General features: G+C 41.6%; 1 protein-coding gene across 2 annotated transcripts; it reads left to right on the forward strand.

Annotated features, from left to right (window-relative positions):
• Nucleotides 1-9,613: 9,613 nt before the first annotated feature.
• On the forward strand, nucleotides 9,614-20,360 carry LOC111260679 (uncharacterized). Of its 2 annotated transcripts, none has more exons than XM_022833605.2 (5): nucleotides 9,614-9,636; nucleotides 18,349-18,637; nucleotides 18,767-19,006; nucleotides 19,501-19,659; nucleotides 19,954-20,360. In XM_022833605.2, exons 2-5 carry the CDS (start codon nucleotides 18,399-18,401, stop codon nucleotides 20,279-20,281), a joined length of 966 nt encoding a protein of 321 aa, XP_022689340.2. In that variant the 5' UTR covers nucleotides 9,614-9,636; nucleotides 18,349-18,398; the 3' UTR covers nucleotides 20,282-20,360. The 2 variants fall into 2 exon arrangements, with proteins under 2 accessions (XP_022689340.2, XP_022689339.1); XM_022833604.2 differs by lacking the exon at nucleotides 9,614-9,636 and adding an exon at nucleotides 17,739-17,865.
• Nucleotides 20,361-21,171: the final 811 nt, after the last annotated feature.

Genomic DNA, 21,171 nt, shown 5'->3' on the forward strand with positions numbered 1-21,171 from the left:
AGCGTTTCTGTTTCTAAACGCTCACAGGCAAGCTAAATTTTGCAGTACTTCCACGGAAATTTTGAAATGCACACCAAAACGAGCGCGTTATGCTGGGTGCGATTCCTGACCAGGACGAAGCGAGTGAACAGCTTATGCAACTTTGAGTGGTATTTGTTAGAGGTCGCCGCCTAGCTGTATGAGCGTGTACTCATAATGGCCAGAGATGCTAGTGCACTGGAATGCCTGCAAAGTGAAAAAAATTGTCTTGGAAGGCGACTTCAGATCCCGACAGCATGGCAGCACGGCGAACAGCACCGCCAGGAACTTGTTGCGTCTGTATGTTGCGACGTTCCAAAATTGGGCCATGAGCCGTGGCGCCAACTTCGAGTCAAGTACAACTCGCCAACTAACAAGCACGCGCTTAAGTTTTAGCACTGACCACATCCCGGAGAGGCGACACAATTGCTCTGTAGCAGAAAACTTACGAAAAAAGAGTGGCCAGTTTTTCGTGGGATAACGCGGACTGTAAGGTCTTTGATCGGTCTTCTCAGGATCAGCCGACCTATCTGTGCTTGCTCTCTCCCATCAAAGCTATCCGGGCCTGTCAATAAGTGTCCACCCGTTGGTTGCTTGCGGGTTGCGGGCAGATTGCGGGATTTGCGGAGTCTGCTAAAGAATGAAGCCCACAGATGACTCCACAGAGACAACTGAAGCTACTTCCGGGCTCGGCAAGTCAGGCAGTTGTTGGCGCGCTCCGGCAGTAGCCCCGTGAACTATATAGCACATCCGCAAGCCTGCCAGCTGTTTGCGCAATTGCTAAAGGCGCCTGATTTGTCCATTTCTGCGATGTTCCCACTGATTGCGTTTGTGATGAACACACTGGTAAGCGAGGTGTTAGGCGGAACTCCGTTGCTCTATGGGTTTGAAGCCACATTGCGCGACGACCCCCTAGAGTTGCTGTCAACCCGACCGCCCAGATTCTCCATATCTGAACTTTAAAAGAAGACCACTTCCAGTTTTTCAGGCGGAGATGGGTCTTCAAAACAAATTGGGATTGGCTGCGAGATAAAGACCACATCACCTGGCCATGTAGTTAAGTGAAAACGGACGCAAAAATATAAATATATTATTACAATTGCCGATGCATCGGCAGCAGTCAAACTTTTCATGGTGGTTTATAACGGCTGTCCATAGACTACGCTATATATATATATATATGTTTGCTTATCAAAAGGAAAATTCTATATGGAGCTTTGCATTGTAGGAACGTTTAAGCATGTAGGTACGAAAAAGCGATTCTAAAAGCTCTACCTATAACTGTCTTATCTTGCGAATTGTTTCATATTTTACTCTATTTAGCCTTTCTGTCATATTAAATCAATTATTGACATTAATGAAATTATGGAAATTGCCTTTTTTCCATAATTTCATTAGGCATAACCCTTTTTTTTTCCATAGGACTACAGATAACACTCACATATGCAGGTCAGAATTAAGAGAACTCCTATAAGCACACAAACGTACTATATTATAAAAAGTCTTGGCAAATCCTATGGTATAATCAAGCATACATATATACAAGCACAGCCAAACGTGGGAACACTTGAAATAACGAAAAGTCCTTTCGGAGTCGCTGATGCACAAACATCAGTTCATAGAAATAGAGGAAGATGCGAACTTTGAGAGACGACCCTGTTGATCTTAGCTAAAAACCGGACCGGAATTTTTCAAGAATTGATAGCAACGTTAAATTGGTCTGGCTAGCCGGGCCTACTATAGTTTGATTTGCCACCCTCGAACATCCCACACACATCGACTTTAACGTAAATATTTCGCCCACCATACGGTTTTGTCACCTCTTAACAACCACTAGGCGGGTGCACATTTCAGAAAATCATGAAGACATCACTTAGATCTCAGCATCAGTGAGCGTGTAGAGCCTTTATTAGGCCGTGTAATTTACCATCGTGTCTGCGTGCGTCTGTTTTGGCGTGTACAATAATATATCAATCAGTTCTTTGTCATCAGAGGCCACGGGTGCGCCCGCTCCTGGTGATATCATAGCTTCTGCACTTTTACTTGTAAAAGCGGTGGCGCCGAGTCTTCCCGATCTTCTCTTCTAAATCGATGAAGATGACACAAATGGACCTAGGTGGCCTGTGCTAGTATTAGAGAGGGCAGGCGAAAAAAAAAAACGAAGGCCTGCCCTACTACTACAACTACTTCAAAGGAAAATGAATGCGAGGTATTAGCTGAACGACGATCGACTATTATGGGTTACTCTTCAATTGAACAGCAATAGTTGCTGCACAGGTGGATATAATGACAAGCAGACTTCACAACCTGAAAGGAGGCATCATAAAAGGATGTTGTGCGGATATCTGCTATGAGACACGCGTACACTTAGTCTCAACAACAGTTAGATTATAGTCAACCCAACCCAGTTCTGATGCGCGATAAAAACGTTTCAAGGGAACGACGTCACAATTTAGCGGCGTCTGCAGCCGCGTTGGTGGTACCGTCGCAACCTTTCTCTTCGTAAAGCTGCGATCATTGTAGTAAGCCCTTTTACGAGTGGCGGCTATAGTTCGAGTATTGTGATTCTAACCTGTTACGGTACACTACTGGCCACTGCTACATTTGTCTGCTTCATCGTACGCTGATTTGACATTAAGGCCGGTGCTTCCTAACCATTAAGCGGGATGCGCCAGAGATTCTGTTGAATTGCACCAGTCGTCAATCGTGCGTACGTAGAATTTCGTAGTGTTTTTTGCGTACCCATACAACATCTCAAGCACAAGTAAAGAGCTGTACCCGCCATCATCGCCCGCCTCCCACAGCCTAAGCTATTGAGTGTACTAGGTCGATCGGTGCGCAGATCTCATTCAAATGTCGCGTTTGATGGGGGCATACCTATGCATGATCCTGCGTCAAACATTCGTTACGCAGGTATAAAGCATTTGTACCGTTCGATAAGCACCGTTTCCATGCGCCAGATACCATGTGCACCGTTTATTTGCTAGACGTATAATAGGTTATTATAAGGCAGGTCAGTCGCTATTTTAATAGAGCCGCGCGTCTTAATAAATATGACAAACATCGATTCAAAACAAAGTAAAAAACTCATATTGACATATAAGCCTTTGTCTCGTTATGGATCACTAGGAGATCGGTGGTAGACCGCGCTTGTACCTTGATTTTTTCGCTTTGGATCTTTGTGGGTCATTTCTAGATGAGAATCTCACAGGATGGCAGCAGCTATCATTCAGCCTGCCCACTGTCACAGTCGCGGCCGTCGCCCTTCGGTTGTAAGGATGTGGGGTCTCGACAAAGGAGACACATCGATCTCAGCCGATGTATGGCATTTATATGAGTACAGCCGACATGCGGCTGTGAACTAGGCGTGGGCTCTTCCGGCTCCATCCGCTCTCATCGTTGAGGAGTCTGAACCAAGGCCTAGCGTCCCGCTAGATCGCTAGTGGCTTAGGACAATAGCGGGCGTAACCTCATACAGATGATTACCTGTACCAGCTACGCGTTTGAGATATAACCACTACAGCGCGCACGTCACCGAAGCAAGAGACACGATTCATCTACTATGCCATAATGGAGATCATAGAACGGCCGTAAGATCATCACGACCACAGCAGAGAATCGGTTAGATTGAATCTAGTCTATTTTGCGCTGGGACCTCTTATAGCGGTGAGTGTAACCGCAATATGTGAGTGACATTGGTTCCCTGGATCTAGTTCTCATGAATAACCAGCCGAGAGCAATGGACTAAATCGAAACGAAGTAGATATTCTACTGCAACTGTTTAATTGAAGGGAATATGAATGTCGATCAAAGCCTACGGAGACCTCTTAATTACTTAGGACACTGTTAGTAGACCTGTAAGTTGTTTGTTATTCTATGTAACGATTGGGAAACAATGTAGGTTTCTCATAAATGTGAGTGCTGTTCGACCGAGGTGAGTGAGTGATTTCTAGGTTTTCGATAACTTGTTGAAAGATAGAGATATCATAATATGTGGAACAGTGTACTTTGTTTTGGAGAAAAACTCTTGTTGCAGTCGATGCTTTGGTTTGCATGAAAAGATCTCCATTTTCAACCGTACTGTGGTTCATTGTGTAGAGAAAATTGTCTTGATTTTTGACAAAACACTTTACAATACAGTGATAATTTCCGACCAGCCATTTTCTCTCATTTAAAAGCATCAGATTCTTTTTCATTTTTTTCAGGAATGTTTTTTCCTCAGGTAATTCCATACATATCGGAACCTTCTGCCTAAAGCTTACGCCCCGTGTAGAACTAACGGGATCCTGACATCAACAGTGAGGGTTAAACGGGCCAACATGAATGATTCATGAGGAGTTCCACTAACCCCTCCTGAAGACAGAACAGCCAACTGAAACGAATCGAGCCCACCACGACCCATAAGAAGCTAGCGAAGACATGTAGTCTGTCCCTCCCCCGACTGAAACTAGGGATTGACTAATGGCTGCTTTCAGATACATGGGAACTTTTGTCGATCACTTCATCACGTATACGTGAGATTTGCTGCTCGTAATCACACCTAGTAAACAATGAGAGTTCGTAAGAATTTCCGTCTGGTCAGCGAGCGTCATTGTTTGAACAATTACTAGATAACGGATAACACCAGAAGGTGCTTTCGTCGTTATCGAAGTAATACTTATGAGAGGTCAGTGATTATCTTGAAAAAAGGAAGTGGGATCATTTGTGAAATAGCTGTCGAAAACGTCAGCCCCCAAAGTTACTATAAAATTACCTGTGATATTCAGTGACATTATATGACTGAACGGCGCCCTGGTAAAACTTTTGTTTGAATAATATGTACCAGTATTCGCTGTCGCCCCATTCTGAGGGCCTATTTTTCGTTTGGTCTCATTTTGTTGTAGTATATATTTATCTAATGCTGTTACAGGTCAATGCATTGAAAAAATGTAAAAGACCGATAATCCTGTGCCTCCCGAGTGGTCTATAGCAGCGGTAGCTTCTGAGATGAAGCTATGATGCGGTGCTAATAGTTACACGATTGAATAGTGCCCTGTTATATAAAATGATCCGTCCAGAATGAGCGCACAATGGAAAAAAGGGGGAAAAACTAGGATTGGTACTGCTGAGTCAAATAAGCCGATCATCGTTCGCTAGCAGAGGTTCGTTTGGCTCTCGGTCGTCTATTTGTATGATGGGCTTACTCAGCGTTAATGCAAGCAAAGGAAACCCAATTTGCCAGTTGTTTAGACACTGTCTGGCGCTCGTGATCGCCTTAAATGTCCTAAACAAAACTTGCTAGTTATACCCAGTCACCTAGGCATCATCTAGCCTTTTCTCACTTTTTAGCCTTTTTCTCCCTAGTTGTAACAAATGTAAAGTTCACCCCATACAAGTGTTTCACGCATGACCTGTAATGTTCCAGCAGAAGTAATAGTAGTAATTATGGAGCATACGGCCCTAGGTGATTTTGGTAATCACTCCCTATCTCAGCTCTTTTTTACGGCCCATTCGCTTTACGTTATGTTTACGAGATCAGTAGCATTACTTTTTGACCCTATTGTTAACATTATCATTATTATTATTACTAGCAGGATTGAGCTACAACTATAGAAACGATTGCCATACCAATGGCATCTACCAGCAGATAAGGCGGGAACCGTGTTTATTACCGCCGTCTAGCAGTGGCCACCCGAGAGCGGCACCCAACAAGAAGCCGTAAATGGTGCCCCGTTCATCTTTTACTCATTAAACTTTTACACATCTTTACTGTTCAGTAAAAAGCATCTTCAACGGCAAAACAACAGCAATAGCTATAGCAACGACAGCGTTCTTAGGATGCTTTGGCTGAACGGGCCATTCAGTCCGCTATATTCAAACAGAAATGGTCCTGAGAGGGTACTGGATAGGCGTATCGAAAGGCCTTAAATGTATTTCTAAACACCGACAGCTTAGGCTGTCATAGTGGATAATTTAGGTCTTGGTAGAACTACTGGCTGTATCTTATCCTACAAAACTATCCGATTAGGCCGGTATTCCTTTAACAGAAGTGATCAAACCCGCCGTTCTTTACGTAGTTACCCATAGGTATGTTCCCTAGAATGTATACACTCGAAAATACGCTATGCCATGATAACCCGCACTCAACACTGCTTTTTTTTGTTTAGCAGCAGAGTGCCCGCCATTGAGACAATGTTGGCAACTCTCTAATGCTAATAAAACATAAACGTACTCCGCACAACAGGCTTTTTTGCGCTGCTACCGGATAGCTTCGTTCAACAAGCGCCCCGTTCATCCAATCTCCATCAGCGCCATAAGGAACAGATAGAACGATATCCTCATGTGCTCAAGGTATATTCTTAAAGCATCTTCTTGTTTTTGCTTAGTATACAGTCTCTTCCGCTGTCAGCGACATCGAATAGCGAAGTCTGTGTGTAGACAAGCTTGCGTACTGACGCTTTTGCAATATAGGGGCGATGTCCCTATATCCGTGCATATATCGCTATCCCGATTCAGTTTCTTAATGTGGGCGGACATCATGAGTGACCGCAGACGTTGCCCTCTAATGACATTTCATGAAGCAGTAATAAATTTAAAACGATAAGAAAAAATTAGTACTCATCAGTTACACTGAAATACAACGGATGAGCGTGATAACATCATCGATTTGATGATGCGAGCTTACGCATTGGCCTGATTGATTCCTAATACGGTCAAAGTGAGGCATTAGGAACACTTTCAAGCTTGGCAAAATGGAGTCTATAGACAATAATAGTAAATACCGCTTTCTGCGACCTGATGTTTGGCTGACTTGTGGTAGCTTAATGTAGGATCAATCTTTTCAAGTGTAACGTCCGGTGCAGGTCAGCGTTACGCTGTGGTTCTCTACTATAATAGGGAACAACTATTTAGAAAGCATCGAATTCAACGATACGTTAGCGGGAGTGCAGCGAAGAAAAAGCACCCTTCCTAGTGAATTTAGGCCGCACAGCGTCCTATTTAAAATGATTACTGTTTTAATTACATATATCTAGCTTATTAGGTAAATATTTTTAGTTGACAGGATTACGGACAGAGCCATAGCAGTGGTTTAGGTGCAGGCATAGTTAAATTAAATATTTTGTAAATAAATCATATGAAGAATTTTTTTATTTGGATACAAATCCTGTTATGAATAACCCGGTTTAACTTACATGAATTTTTTCAACGTACTTAATTTTTCTACAAATCTATTTTCCTCTACAGGATTATTTTTTTACTACAAGATTACTCTTTCGCATAGTTGCCTATCAAACCCCGCAATATCAACCAACAAACAGCTCTGGAAGCGCGGTTTTTTCACAAAAGGGCAATCCGTATTACCCTTGAAGAATATTACAATACAATCGGAGATACAAGCAATCGGAAGCAAGTAAGTACAAGGAAGTCCTTGAGCCTATTAGATAAGGCTTGTTTACTGCACAGACAAGTCACCGAGGTCGTATGTATCCGATCTTTGTTCACGCCGGGCGAAAGGTATGATTTTTCATTTTCAGCAGGTGGAACATGATGTACGGAGGACAAACGTGTGCAAGAAACCCAGTTTTGTACCTTTTCAATGAGTTCTCATTTCGATGTTAGCTTAAGATAAAAACTAGCTACTTTATTTAAATACCCAAAAGAGGCTAGTTTTCAGATGATGAAGTGCCTGGCGACGATACCGGGCATACAACTCGAAATACTGAGATAGACAGAGATACTCCTGGCGTCAGAACGAAACCGTGCTCAAGTTCAGAACCACTTTGTCCCTGGTGTGTGAACGCCACGATTAGCGGTCAGATACCGGTTAGACGAATGGTACTAAGCGATTATCGTCCACAGAAAAGAGTTGCTTTAAACATAATTATAACGAATTCCCGTTTTCGTTTTTCGACATTAACACACGTAGATAAATTCGTATATAATAATAATTATATAATAAGAAAAAAGATTCATGCGGTTACTTATGCGTTTCGAGGCGTGCAAAGCTTTCAGTCATCAAGCTGTCCGATCCAAGCTATCTAATCTACAGAAACCATTTTCCACCATCTTTGTTACAAACGAATAGCAAATACTTCACAGACCGCTTCGTTCAAGTTGCCGGAGCCTATTTCACAGTGATCATATGACATTAGTTAGAAACGATGCGATTTTTTTATATCAAATCAAAGACCGTAAAGTTTATTATATGAAGACCGTAACAGTTTTAAGTTAACAGCTGATTCTGATCTCGCAAAGCGCCGAGCGTCGCTTAACCGTTTCCCGTATCTCAACTCTCTATGAACACATCCCCGTAATTACATCGAGTGACTGCTTTATCGTCAGCTGGCTTTTAATCAGATCGCTTCTTAGCCGCTTTTCTACAGTGCGAGACGACATCATAACACTATGTACCCCAGTAGAGGCCAACAATGTCAGTCAACAGTGGCCGATGTTAGCGCGTAGTGATCAGGGCGCCGTCGTAAACGCCTCCGACGTCTAAGACCTTATTTGATCGCGTGACGCTCTTTAAACACAAGAAGCGTTTTGAATGTCTTGGACGCATCGCCTTGGAGACTCGTGAGTTCAGCGATGATCAAGCCCATCCAACAGCGGTTCGGAGAAACCATCGTGTATTGGTCACCCGCAGGAGCACAGGCAGATAGGCAAGCTGAAGAAGATAACGCCGATATCGTCGTGCCGTGATATGAATTTGGAGATAATACCGCAAATAAATATTCCCTCATATGATCGCCTATTTTGCCTGGTTATAGACTAGATATGGATCCAATCGAGTACTGTTATAATCAATGTTTGTCGGCGATGTCGCGTCGCTTAACGTTGTTTTTTTCTGAAGACCTCTTTTTACCGGGGAATCGCTGTTCATCTTCGCGTGTATGCGCGGTAGATATGAGTCAAAACGAGTACGATACAGAGCATAATTGTTACCTGAGGAGAACGCAGACACAATGCGAAGTCTAATAAGAGAGCACTTCTCTGCGGCATCCGTGCCCCGTACCTCGCGGCTCGTCATCAGAATATCATGTAAAAGCAGGAAAACCAACAATGGCGTTGACTGCCTGGCCGGCAACGGGACGATTTTACGTGTGAGTGGCTCTGGATGGCTGTTGCCCTCTCAACCGAACACATATATGGTTACGTCAAGCTGTTGCCGTCACGAGATGATGCCCTGTCTGTTTCGCGGCGCGGAGATAATGTTTCGGTTATGAGTGATGCTGATACTGTTCGGCTCTCGTATATATGATAATCTCTGTGAGGTGTACTTAGGCTGTGACTATTGCTGATGCTTAGGCGTCAAACCGACCAGAGCACTAAGCTTGAAAGCCAACCACAGTTTAACTTTGCGAGGCAGCTCCTGCTTGGGAGGGGCAAAGCCCTGCTGCATGGGGTGCTCCGCCAAAGCTAGACGAGGTGCTACACGAACTATTGAAGGGATGGAGGGCAAAAGTTGTACGAAGCGAAAGTGATATGCCACCGATGCTGTTACTTTAATCTTACACATATACGTGAAGAATGTACTAGTGAAACTGAGAGATAGTGGCGGACGCGATCAAAAAGAAGGACTTTTAAGGGCTCAGGACGACCTGATGAAATCGGACGATAATGTTTCTATCGAACAAAGTGAGTTACTCATGATTATGATGGCTAGCAAAAAAAAATAGTACTGGAAGAGTCAATGTTGCTCGTTATACCGCTGCCTACAACTGGGATGCATCTGTTTGGTATTATTGAGAATAGCAGACACGTTAACGACTTGCGTTTTCTTTCGTTCAATAAGCAACGTTCTCAATCTATCCATAGGTGCGCGAATCGCTTTGGTTCGGTGCGGGTCTGAATAGGCCGGTTCACACTTTTAGGGTCTTCGTCGTTAGGTCTCTGCCATATGGGAAAGTTCTGCCTCTAATTTTTTCTTATCTATCATAGTGTCGCGAATTTATAGTGCGCAGTAATGTAGTTTTCGAGACCGTTTTGGTTTAGGGATTATCATAACTGCATCAATAACTCTTCAAAATGAATGTCGCGATAATAAAAGTACATTTTCAAGATCAAATGGTATTCATTTGGATAAGGGAAAACCGTGTTTTTGGCACCATAGGACTGTTGTTCTTGTTCGATTTTTGGGAAAGCCCAGAATATCGGTCTTTGGGGTATTCAGGGGAAACGTCCGTCAGAAATATCGGACGCTGCTACGGCAATGAATGAATTCATGATTTTACTAATTGCTCTAGCCCATTTGGCTGGCAGGGTTTTTGACGTGTGTGATGACGTCCCTTCGTTCTTTTTTTTTTTTTTTTTTAGCATTTAGGTAAGCGCAGTCGATCATGCAACTGAAAAAATGTTGCCATTTATTAAAGCTAACTTAACGAGTACATTTAGAGCTAACATTCTTACAAAGAGAGTCATTTGGAAAATTGCCAAAAATGATGTCTCAGTAACCCATCTTTTCAAGTATCGCCTCTATTTTCTATTTATACACAGCGTACTAAAAATAATTCTACCGATGGCAATAAAAAGTTCCAACTTATTGATCCTATTTCAATGATTAGCAATAGTTACAGTAGGTCCTAGCGTTTATTTTCATCACCTATAGCAAGAAAGGTACTTATCATTTTTCAGCGACTGTGTACCATTGCATAGTGCCAATTTCTGACTTTAAGGTATAAATTTATATAATATTTTTCGTTTTTGGTCGAGTGTTTCGTCGTCCATCTCTATTTGTCAAGAATCACATCAGTCTCTCTAAGGTTTTGCGATAGCATCCGCAGTGACACTTCTAGTATTTTTTGCGGGTAAAGCTAAATTTTACAACTAACGAGGCCGTTATAGAAAAAAAAACGATCTAAAAGAAACGTAAACGGTAAAGTGTAGGCAATAGTTAATTGTTCTGCCGCGTCAAATAAAAACAAATTTATGGTTGTTTCTCACTACTAAGATAATGTTTACGGAGCCAATTGGACGAGCTGACTCGTTTCTATCTGCCCCATTCTTGTTTCCAATTCCTGATCCGCGTGAATGTTCACAAATCCATATCGATGATGAATCATCTCTTTACCATTCTTGCGATTAGCCAATTTGATCCATATCGAACTCTTATATATGAAAAAAAAAGTTTCCTGATCGAGCTATGCCTATTACCCTGAGTACGTAACACTTAAGCTTTCCTCATCACTGAAGAGCAACATTATACGAGTCGTTTGGCTAATTGATATCAGTATCTGTTATATTATTATTATCTTATTGCTTCGTCTGTCGAAAATTAAGCGTTATATATATATATCTATATACAAACCGCAGAAACGGCTCAGGATAAGTATCTCGTACACAGGTGTTGACTCTCTATGGTTGACACTACTACGCCTTGCTAAATTCAGAACGAGCGCCTTCGGTCTAAAGCTCGATGAGAATCGATCTGAGCTGTCCTTCAACGAGGATAACTGCTAGCTCAATCTGAATCACAGGGAATTGCTTCCGCAGGTTTTTGTCGCCCGCAACAAGCCAGTATCAAAGATTCACCTTTTTCCTTAAGACATGCCTCACTGGCGAATCAGAACCCAGAGTAGAAAACAAATCCATGGTAACATAGCCGGCATACGCTGTTAGCTAGCAGGCAGACGAGAGGAGCCTTAAACAACAACTGTCATTACCTTTTTTGTATCAATCTGATATACATCTGATGTCTTACTGCTTAGTGGCTTCGTTTTCGAGTTGCATAAACCTAAGTATATGTTACTACTTCATGTAATATCCGCTGTTAACCAGCTGACATCTCGTCGAGCGAACGATGGCTTTCCATACGACTGCTAAATTGCGACTATGATAACGATGACAAACGAAATCCACTTCCTTCCCGACCACTACTGCAATATAGTTTCTTGCTGAAACGGGAACGATTTGCTGTTCGTAGCCAGTACCTGGCAAGCTACAATAATCCATCTACTGCAATAACACGAATCAACCTCGAGCATCTCGAAAATCAACGGACACAAATGCGGCCGCCAATACTCCTTGTTTAGGATCGTTGCTTCGCCGCGATGCGCCCTCCCGAAACACGGGCGTCCAAATTTGGCGAGGTAATTCTAACGAATCATCTATAGGAACTGAGACGTACACGCCCGATTCAATGACGCAGCGAGCGGTGCCGGTAACGCTGTTCCAATGGTGCGAACTGTTGGCTCGGGAAGACATTAAAGGTTCGGTCCTGCCATCGAGACTCGACTAGGTCGTTGAACAGTGAAGCCTTTCCTTCGCTACTTGGGCTGGGTAGCTAAGGCCAATGGACGCGACGGTAGCTAGCTCTAGCCACGCCCTTCATTCAAATGGTTCCTCACTACTCGAGTTCTTCCTCTTCTCCTAGTGACTCACTGAAACACTGCTAGAGTAGGCGCATACAACGGGTAGTTGATAGTCTGTATTCCATCGCTAAGAAATTGTTGTGCCCATTGTGATTCTGGCCTATCTGCCCGCTTACGTAGGCCTATATGAGTCTATTCTTAAGTTACCTAGTGAACAGTGCGGGGGCACTCTCTACTAGGGCTGACCGGACAGTAGCATCAATAGAACTCGTATCATATAGGCTTGTACTACGACTTATGTTGCTAGTACTTCTTTAACTATACCCAAATCCTTTTGTAAGCCTTCTTAACATCGAACTCCGCTGCGGGTAGTCAGTCATTCATGTCTCATGAGCGTAGTCGATCGACAAGAAGGCGGTGACGACGGCGCACGTTCTCGAATAACTAGGTATGCACAGATATCGTATGTGTTATGTATAGAAACTCTTCTCCCCGATGTCGTTCGATCGGTGCGCAGCGTCCAGCACACAAGAGCAGGCAAACGCTATGATTCGTTGTATAGTAGATTTACATAAAATGGCTCGTGATCGAGACGATTTACTGAATGCGTTGCCTTTGTGTCGGCACACCATCAAGATTGACCAATTTATCTGTATGACTGATTTCAGCTTAACGAAAGTAGTTGTGATTTGTGCCCGTTTTCGCTAGAGCTCTTACCACCGTTGCGCTCCGAGACGATTCCGTCGTAGAATAGAATAGATATTCCCTTGGTCAATCTGATGTGCGTGTTTATCTGTGCTTCTCTCACGAACGTTTTCTTTTTGCGCACTGCGTATAGACAGATAATGTCGTTGTTGCTATCATCTCGTAGGCGAACTACAGTATTGTTTCGTATCGCACATACATAGGCACCCAGTTTGTGTTTTTCCAAGCTCTACAAAAACAGATTTTTACATGAGCACGCTCAGAATGTCGACATCTGGTTAATGTAATTGCTTTTTTGAGCCTTTAATGTGGAACAATTAGATCTTGTCAATTCGCGTGAGATAATTTCGATATGAGGAACATACAGGGTGTATGTTAATAAGAAGATACATCTGAAAGACAAGTAAGCTATACTCTGAAACCATTGGATTTATTACGACGTCGTACACACGTCGAGCTCTGCTTTTGTAGAGACCTTTGAAAATAGCACGGGTATTTCCCTAAACTTCAGTTTAGCCACAAGAGGTCACATTTCGGCGTGCAATTTCACTGATATTTGGTAGATGGAGGACTTCTATAGCGTCACAACGAAATCGGATTGCAATAGACTATATTTTGAGCTAATAAAAAATGCTCGTTCGTATTATGTGTTCTTCCCAGATCCACTGTTTGGAACGGATCTGTCGATATGCAGTGCGTGAATCAGAAACCCGAGATCTCCAAGACGCACCGAACGGCTTCAGAACAGAGTTAAAGTTCAACTCAGATACAAATATCTAGTAATCCACAATCTGGGTTCACTTCATTTTTGCATTCAGTGTAGGATTCCGTTTTTATTTTCATACTCATAAGAATTTCGTCTTATGTCGATCTCTAACACGCAAGTGCTTCAACACATATATATATATTTGAATCCGTTAATTTTTTCTGCAAAACTACAAAATTTAGCCGATTTTCTAATTATCTACCATCATAAGCTTGCAAAACGCATTTACCGAAAGTACTTTATCTCATGGGGCTTTTTTCATCATGACGCTTCTTCTTATAGTTTTTTGCACAATGCGCGTTAGATACACTGTGCTTTCTATATTCGTTAATTTTTTCTATTTCATGCTATTAAAACCTATCTCCAAAGATGAACGCTACTAATCCAATAGACGACTGGCCTTCAAGAACCCCAAAGCTTCGTATTCCTATTGATTTTTTTGCGAGGAGGTACTCATCCAGACCAAGCTCTATGAACAACACCTTTTCAACGCTGACGTTTCTTTGCTGATCCTGTAATGTTTCTAATTGTATGCTATAAAGCCGACTACGCCTCAATATTTGTTACTGTACCATACAGGGAGCCTGACAGATCTACCCGTTTGTAGCGAAGTTTATATAACAAGCCCGGCGCCGAATTACAGTAGCTAAGATGCGGTAGACGTATGAACGGCCAAATCGTACACGCCGTTTAGGCGTGCATTTTTTTCTCGATTCATATCGCGGGCGTGTTACCGATCCTCTATCATCTAAATTCATCGTTTGCTTGTACACATGTACGGGTATGTATGGAAGGAATGATATGTCGCGAATACCGATGCTGTCGCTGCTATTGCTGTAGTCGTCAACAGTTGCCTATAGCCGTTTGGCAAAGATGTAATAGTAAACTTACCTTTTCCCTCAGGGGTTAATATTGGCTTTTCTAATGATGGGTTGTCTTTAAATTCATGTGGTCGTTTCCCGGGGCGCCATGCCCCGCTCCCAGTATTGACTCCGCCACACAACGACTACACGTACTACTACGTTATTGCCCCTACCGCGGTCGTCGAAACAGTGGCCAACCGCGTACAAATGGTGTGCCCTCACACGTGTAATACCATACAATGCATGTCATCCATGATACAATGCCATATCCATGACATAACATAGTCGTCAGGTAATGTAAGTCTATTAGGTGTGGGTGAGGCCAGTAGGAGATATGCGTGAAACGATTGTGAGAACAGAAATAGAATGAATACTCTAACGCTGTCTTTGCTTTTTGTTAAAAAGGAAAGATGCAGTAACCAACAGGCAGCTCTATTTCGTCTTACTTGCTGGGTTTCTTTGATACTTGGTATTGGTCTAAGCGTCTTCAGTCGAAACGTACACCGGCGGCACGCGTCTCCGTGAATGTCCCCTGATAGTTGTCGTTGTGCTTTTTTTGCTGGTGCCGCTCCGGTGTGTCGCTGTTGTTGTTTAGCGATCAGAGAGCTAGGGCGTTTGGGAGTCGCATCTATGACAAAGACCTTTTTGTAAAGTTTGCAGGACGGTACGTATGCTACCGAATGTTTTCAAAGCATTCGTACATTTTATGGAGTTTATCTTTAGGTATCAGACGTCGACCACCTGGTTGACGCACTTCAACAGTAAAAATTATTTTTTCATGAAATAGTGAAGTTGGCTACACTTTTTGAAGTCTGTCGGTAACAAATATAGGGCGTTAGCTTATATTAGGTAAATATTACGCCAGGAAGCGCCCACTCGAGTTATCATTGGCTATCGGAGCTACCGTTCAAACTAGCTTTATGTTTGCCTCGAAAAACTCGTTTTCGATAGAACCTGGTTGCTAATAAAATGCAAATAATCCATTGGATGGTTAGCTGGATTAAGTTTTTTTTCCTTATGGATATCTAAAATGCGCATGCTATTACAGTTTCCTTGCCGTAGACTTCGGCCACAACTTCATATTGGACGCAAAGATTTGTGTTTCGATGAGGTCTTGTTATTTTCTACGGCAGCAGTTAGCAGAACTAGCATTGATAACTTTAGAGCCATAAGACAGGAAATAAGCATCTGGATAGCTGTCTCACTATTTATGATTTTTTTCATTATCTAAATCCAGCTTCTAAAGTTTCGGTTCCGAACTCCAGTGTGTAACTTTATTTTTATAACTAACAAGCGACTACCGCTAATCGTGAGTACAATCTTCACGCAATGAAAAATCGATTAGAACGAACAATGTAAATATTGCAGTAACAGCCTTTACGTCGTGGCTTGTTAAGGGCCTGAGAAGTGCCTTCAGTGGCCTAAACGCTATCGCAGCCTAAACACACATTTCTATCAAACAGAAATCGGATTAGAATAATAATAGGACCTGCGTAGTCCAGATTTAGTCCAGTCAATCCAGATTTAGTCTCTATTTTATTTCTCAATTTGGATTTAGAAAACGCGGAAAATTATGAATGCAATATCTACATCCTCAGAATATTATTTAGGCAACGTTCTAGTTACCGCTGTCGTGAATGATATTTTTGTAATATTTGTGATCTATGTTTTTGTTTATGCTTACGAAATTTTTGGCTTGAAAACTTGGTGAGTTTGCGCTAAGTTAATTAGACCGCTGCAAAAGCGACAATCGGTTCGTCTTAACTTAAAAAAAAAATAACAACTTGAGTGTAAGATAGACAGTTATCGATAAAACTAGATCTTTTTTTTTGGGGGTTTCTTGTAACGATCGATCGCCCGAACGTCTATCTCATAAAAATACAGTGTGTAATTAGACTAGAACGATACGTTGTTTCTCCTAGCAAGATTATAATTGGTGATCTGTAAAATACACACGTAAGTATACTTCTATCCAATACTTTTCTCGTATCTTCATTTCGTTCTCGTGTCGTCATGCCTCGACACACCTTCTAAAGCATTTTTTCAAGGCAAATATGCCTTATTTAAATTACGGGCACAAAATTCGGCACATGCTTAGGCCACATATGCCATAGATCAACAAACTGTACCGACGACCTAGTTTTGAGTAATAATTAATATGAAAGTTTTACTTGTTGTTTTCGACTTGTTTTGATAGGATGCTTTGAAATCCGCATGACCCATCAAATAAAAACATGCGAAATAGAATTTAATTGTTGACGGACTTCTAGATACATTGTATGTACATATTTCAAGTTTCGTTCATTCACTTCATATACTTCAAGTTGGAGGACGCACAACTTTTTTGTAGATAGTCTGATAGTATCTTGCTATATACAGAGCTCTTAGAAGAATATAGAGTTTTTTAATATTATTATCAAGGTACATTGGCTTAAGCAGAAAATAGAAACGGTTATTTCGGTTAGTTATTTACTAGATATAATATTGTTATTCAAATATTCTTCAGTACTTCTGTGCCCAGATAAATTGGCAGATTCACCAGAATGACACGGCCCACCTAGTCCTAAAGCGCGAAAAATAATATCACCAAGTAAAAATAAGCTTGTTTGTTATTTTAATGAGTTAGTCATCAATATATGCACGTAAGATATTTGTATGCCGTTCTTATATGATAATTTCTTTACAAGTTTCTACATAGTGTCGCTACTAGGAAATATTTTATTTACGTGCTGAAATCGGCGCGTCAGTAACCCCAAAAAACATTTAACAATTTATCTCTACTTAAATAAATAATGAGATCTGAAAAAGCAAAAAATAGTTGATAGTCACAGACTGTTATATATATATATCACTGAAGTCGTAATGCTTGTATAAAAATTGTCTCTCTTTAGATAGTGTTGTATCATATACTATACTTTTAGTGTTGCTCTTCTAACAGTTCGTATGCGTTCAGTTTCGCTTCTAATAGCAAAGTAAACGAAATCCTATCCTGTGTACCATTATCCTAAGTATATACGGTATGATGGTATTCCACTGTAGATGTTGGATTAAAAAGCTGCTGTCAAAAGCAGTTTCTCCGAAAGTGAACCGCTTAGACGGATAATGAGTTAAGACATGATAGTATTCGGTGTCCCAAACCCATTCGGTCAGTACCAACTCATTGGCTGCAACAAGCCGAGCTGGGCTTGTTCGCAAAAAGTAGTCATCTGTTGGCGCTACGCGGGTATGTTGTCTCGTATTTTTAACATGCATTTCCATGCTAACACTTAGTAGTAGTAACACGTAGTAGACACCCTGTATTAATCAAAAAAAGAACAGTTATATTTTCTAAGTATAATATCAAAGATTTCATTGATTATATTGACATCGCGAAAATGTAAAATTGAGCTTAATAGGTAAACAGAAGCGTATACTTAAACCTTACTTTTTGGTTAGGAAGCCACGGAAGCTAGTGAGTAAGAAGCGTACTGCTAGCTCAATATAATACAGTAATTCGACATAATACGCTCCTTCCTAAAACGCATAATTTACTTGGGTTTTTTTTAGATAGGATTTTGCTATACGAATTTTCCGTGTGGATTTTTAAGTACAGCACTAGAGTATGGCAATGATTAATGCCATAAAAAGAGTTAGATTGTTTTTTTGGCCTTTAGAGTACGGTGTTTAAATTGGTAGTGCACTAATCATAGAACGTAACCTATTGCAGGATTTACAACTGACAGACGCTGTTCCTTGTTGACATGCTTACGACCTCGCATGGATCCATTCACTGATTCTTCACCGATACTTCTCGCTCCTTCTTGGGGAACTGCTCTGCCTTTGATGACGATATCTTTGCTCGCGTCCGATTTCTATAACATATCTCTTTGGAGGACCCGGGATGGCAAAAATTGCATCGAATCCCATCGAAATGACTGGCTTGAGCCAGTTAAGTGGAATTGGCAATGGATAGAAAGTACCCATTGGTATCGATGGCAATACTCCTATCCTGGAACGTATGTACCCGACGCTCATTGTTTGCTCTCTTATACGGGACCAATACAGTCTACGATGTTCTAATTGGATCTCTTATCTAGTTTACTTCTTTCATTAGTGGCTAACTCAAGTTCAGATCGTCGTTTCAGGTATTGTGTGATAGTGGCTCCGTTCGCATGCGAGCACTGTTCCGTAACACTTTCAGGTCCGTTTTTAGTGATAAAAGATACGTCAGAAGAAGCAGCATGCTGCCATGATGGAAAAGTTCGTTTAAACTCCACTGGTGTGCACGAGCATAGGCTTGAACCGTTGCGCAAAAAGAGCGTCAGCGTCCGCTTGACGCTAAGTGTCGCTCGATCACCTTGGAGCAACCATCGTTGCGGAACTAGGTACACAAACCCAGTTCAGATTATTGGGCCAAACCATTATCTTGTCTGAAGTGCCGGCTAATGCTTCGATATAAATTATTTGCCTATAACGCTGTCTAGCGATATACTTGCTTTTCTCACAAATCAAGTTTCAATACGATGACGCCAAACAGACAAAGTCAATGGAGTTTGTAGAATCATAAAGTAGGCATTTGTAGTAAGACAATGAACGATCCTACAGATAAATTCACATTTACGGTTTACACGTTACCAGAGAGGTTGATATATTTGCGCCATCACATTGATGATTGACGTGCATCGGACGCAGTGAAAGGGCTAGTCATGGAAATTATTATCTGAGTGCTAAGAAGAAAACGCAATCAAATGATGTAATCTCTATGCAAGACCTATACCTAGAGTTCGTATTCAAACGTTCGAGCTTAAATTGCCTGTATATTTAAAAAGGTGAGATTGGCTACGCTAGTTTCGACATTGTATTCTCGAATTTATTGCAGATTCTACGTGGAGTTCTTTAGCTCCAGTGCCTGTCATCGCCAGATCATGTTCGCTGAACTTCAGAAGCTAGCTGCAGATGAACTCCTACTGGACAAGGACTTCCGACTGCATGATGTTCCTAAAAACCTAACTAGTATCTGTGCAAAGCTCACTCCAAGGTAATTTAACAGCTTCTATAGAAAATTCTATTAAGAAAGGTAACTAGCTTATGTTGATAGCGCTGGCGAGTTCTCGGTTATACATACAATACGAGAGTAGCTCTATTAGGCAGAACTCGATGAAGTAACGCCACCAAAGCAGATGCCGAATTAACAGGTGATCCGTAAAGATTATGATTGAACCTTACGTGACCCAGCTGTGCTCTTCGTTCGGTGAGCAGTTATAGGTCTTAATTACTATAGCCGTTTCCAATAGTTACCTTATTTTATCAAAAGCTACGTCTTGTTTGGAAGGTGCGACAAGTGTGCGTTCAATTGCCCTGCATCGTTTCATTCAATCGTCTTGGCAAACCTCAGCATTACTCCGTTACTTGACATGGCCAACAGTCACGAGCTAGCGGGGTCTATTAACTTTCGTAATGCTTATTCCCGGCCATTTGCAAGATACGCGATGTTCTGGCTTGTGATGACGTTCGTGTCCTCAACGATTAGCGTCGTTGTCAACCGCATGAGAACGAAGTCCTTTGCAACGTTACCACGATTCGTTAGAGGTTCAAACAGCTTTCCTCACAGCGCTCTCGGCGACAGACATATTGTCCTTTGCATGCATTGTAATGAGTAGGAAAAGCAAAAAGTAAATCTATATATTGGACTATATGAGATTCCGAAGGTTGATAATAAATTTACTAAATATCTGGTATCGTTTTGGCTATTATGATTTCTTTTAGAAATAGCACTTTGGATAGCAAATTTTACTTTATTCAAAGGAGGTAGAATATTGTTATCGTTACAATATCCTTGTCACCAAAGCTGATTACGCCTGATTTTGGCCACCGTGTCTGCTGGAATATGCGAGCTTTAACGCATGCACATAGAAAGTGTTCTTTATTACCCTATACTTATGGGCTCATTAATGCTGAAGATTCTCTGCCGCCGCAGCACCTGTATAAAAAAAATAGCTAAATCGGTTCTCTTATCTTTCTCTGAAATTGCAAAAAAAAAACAAACTATTCCAGTTTAGGTCATCATTGTAATTCCGTTGAATATGAGGTGGGTGCAACATCAAAAAGTTCAAAGGTCAGAGCCTGCAATACCTGAAAAAGGTGAGAGACAAACCATTATTACGTTGCCGACCACGATCTGTAAAAGGAGCCTGATACTAAAGAAACGATTCTGAAAATATCATTCAAAACCCTTTAAGTTGAAGATATTATCCATAGAGCAACTTTTGCCAGTGTAATTACTGCGGAGTAGGTCGTCATAACCATAACTCTTGTATCTGACGTATTAACATCTTAAGGCTTTTAGCTCGTACCAGTGACTGACTAGAATCATTTTGGCTAAGCGTAACCAAGTGATGCGCCGTTACCTAAAGCGGCCTGACCCTGGAATCGAACCTTAGATCCCATAACTGCCGATCCGGCGCAACGGGATGAAACACAGATATTAACAATTTTCGGCGACATCTCAATACTGACTCTCCCAAGAACATTGTTTTTTTTTGTTTCGTTG

This window comes from Varroa jacobsoni, unplaced genomic scaffold (assembly GCF_002532875.2).
Source record: "Varroa jacobsoni isolate VJ856 unplaced genomic scaffold, vjacob_1.0 scaffold_466, whole genome shotgun sequence".
Taxonomy (NCBI): domain Eukaryota; kingdom Metazoa; phylum Arthropoda; class Arachnida; order Mesostigmata; family Varroidae; genus Varroa; species Varroa jacobsoni.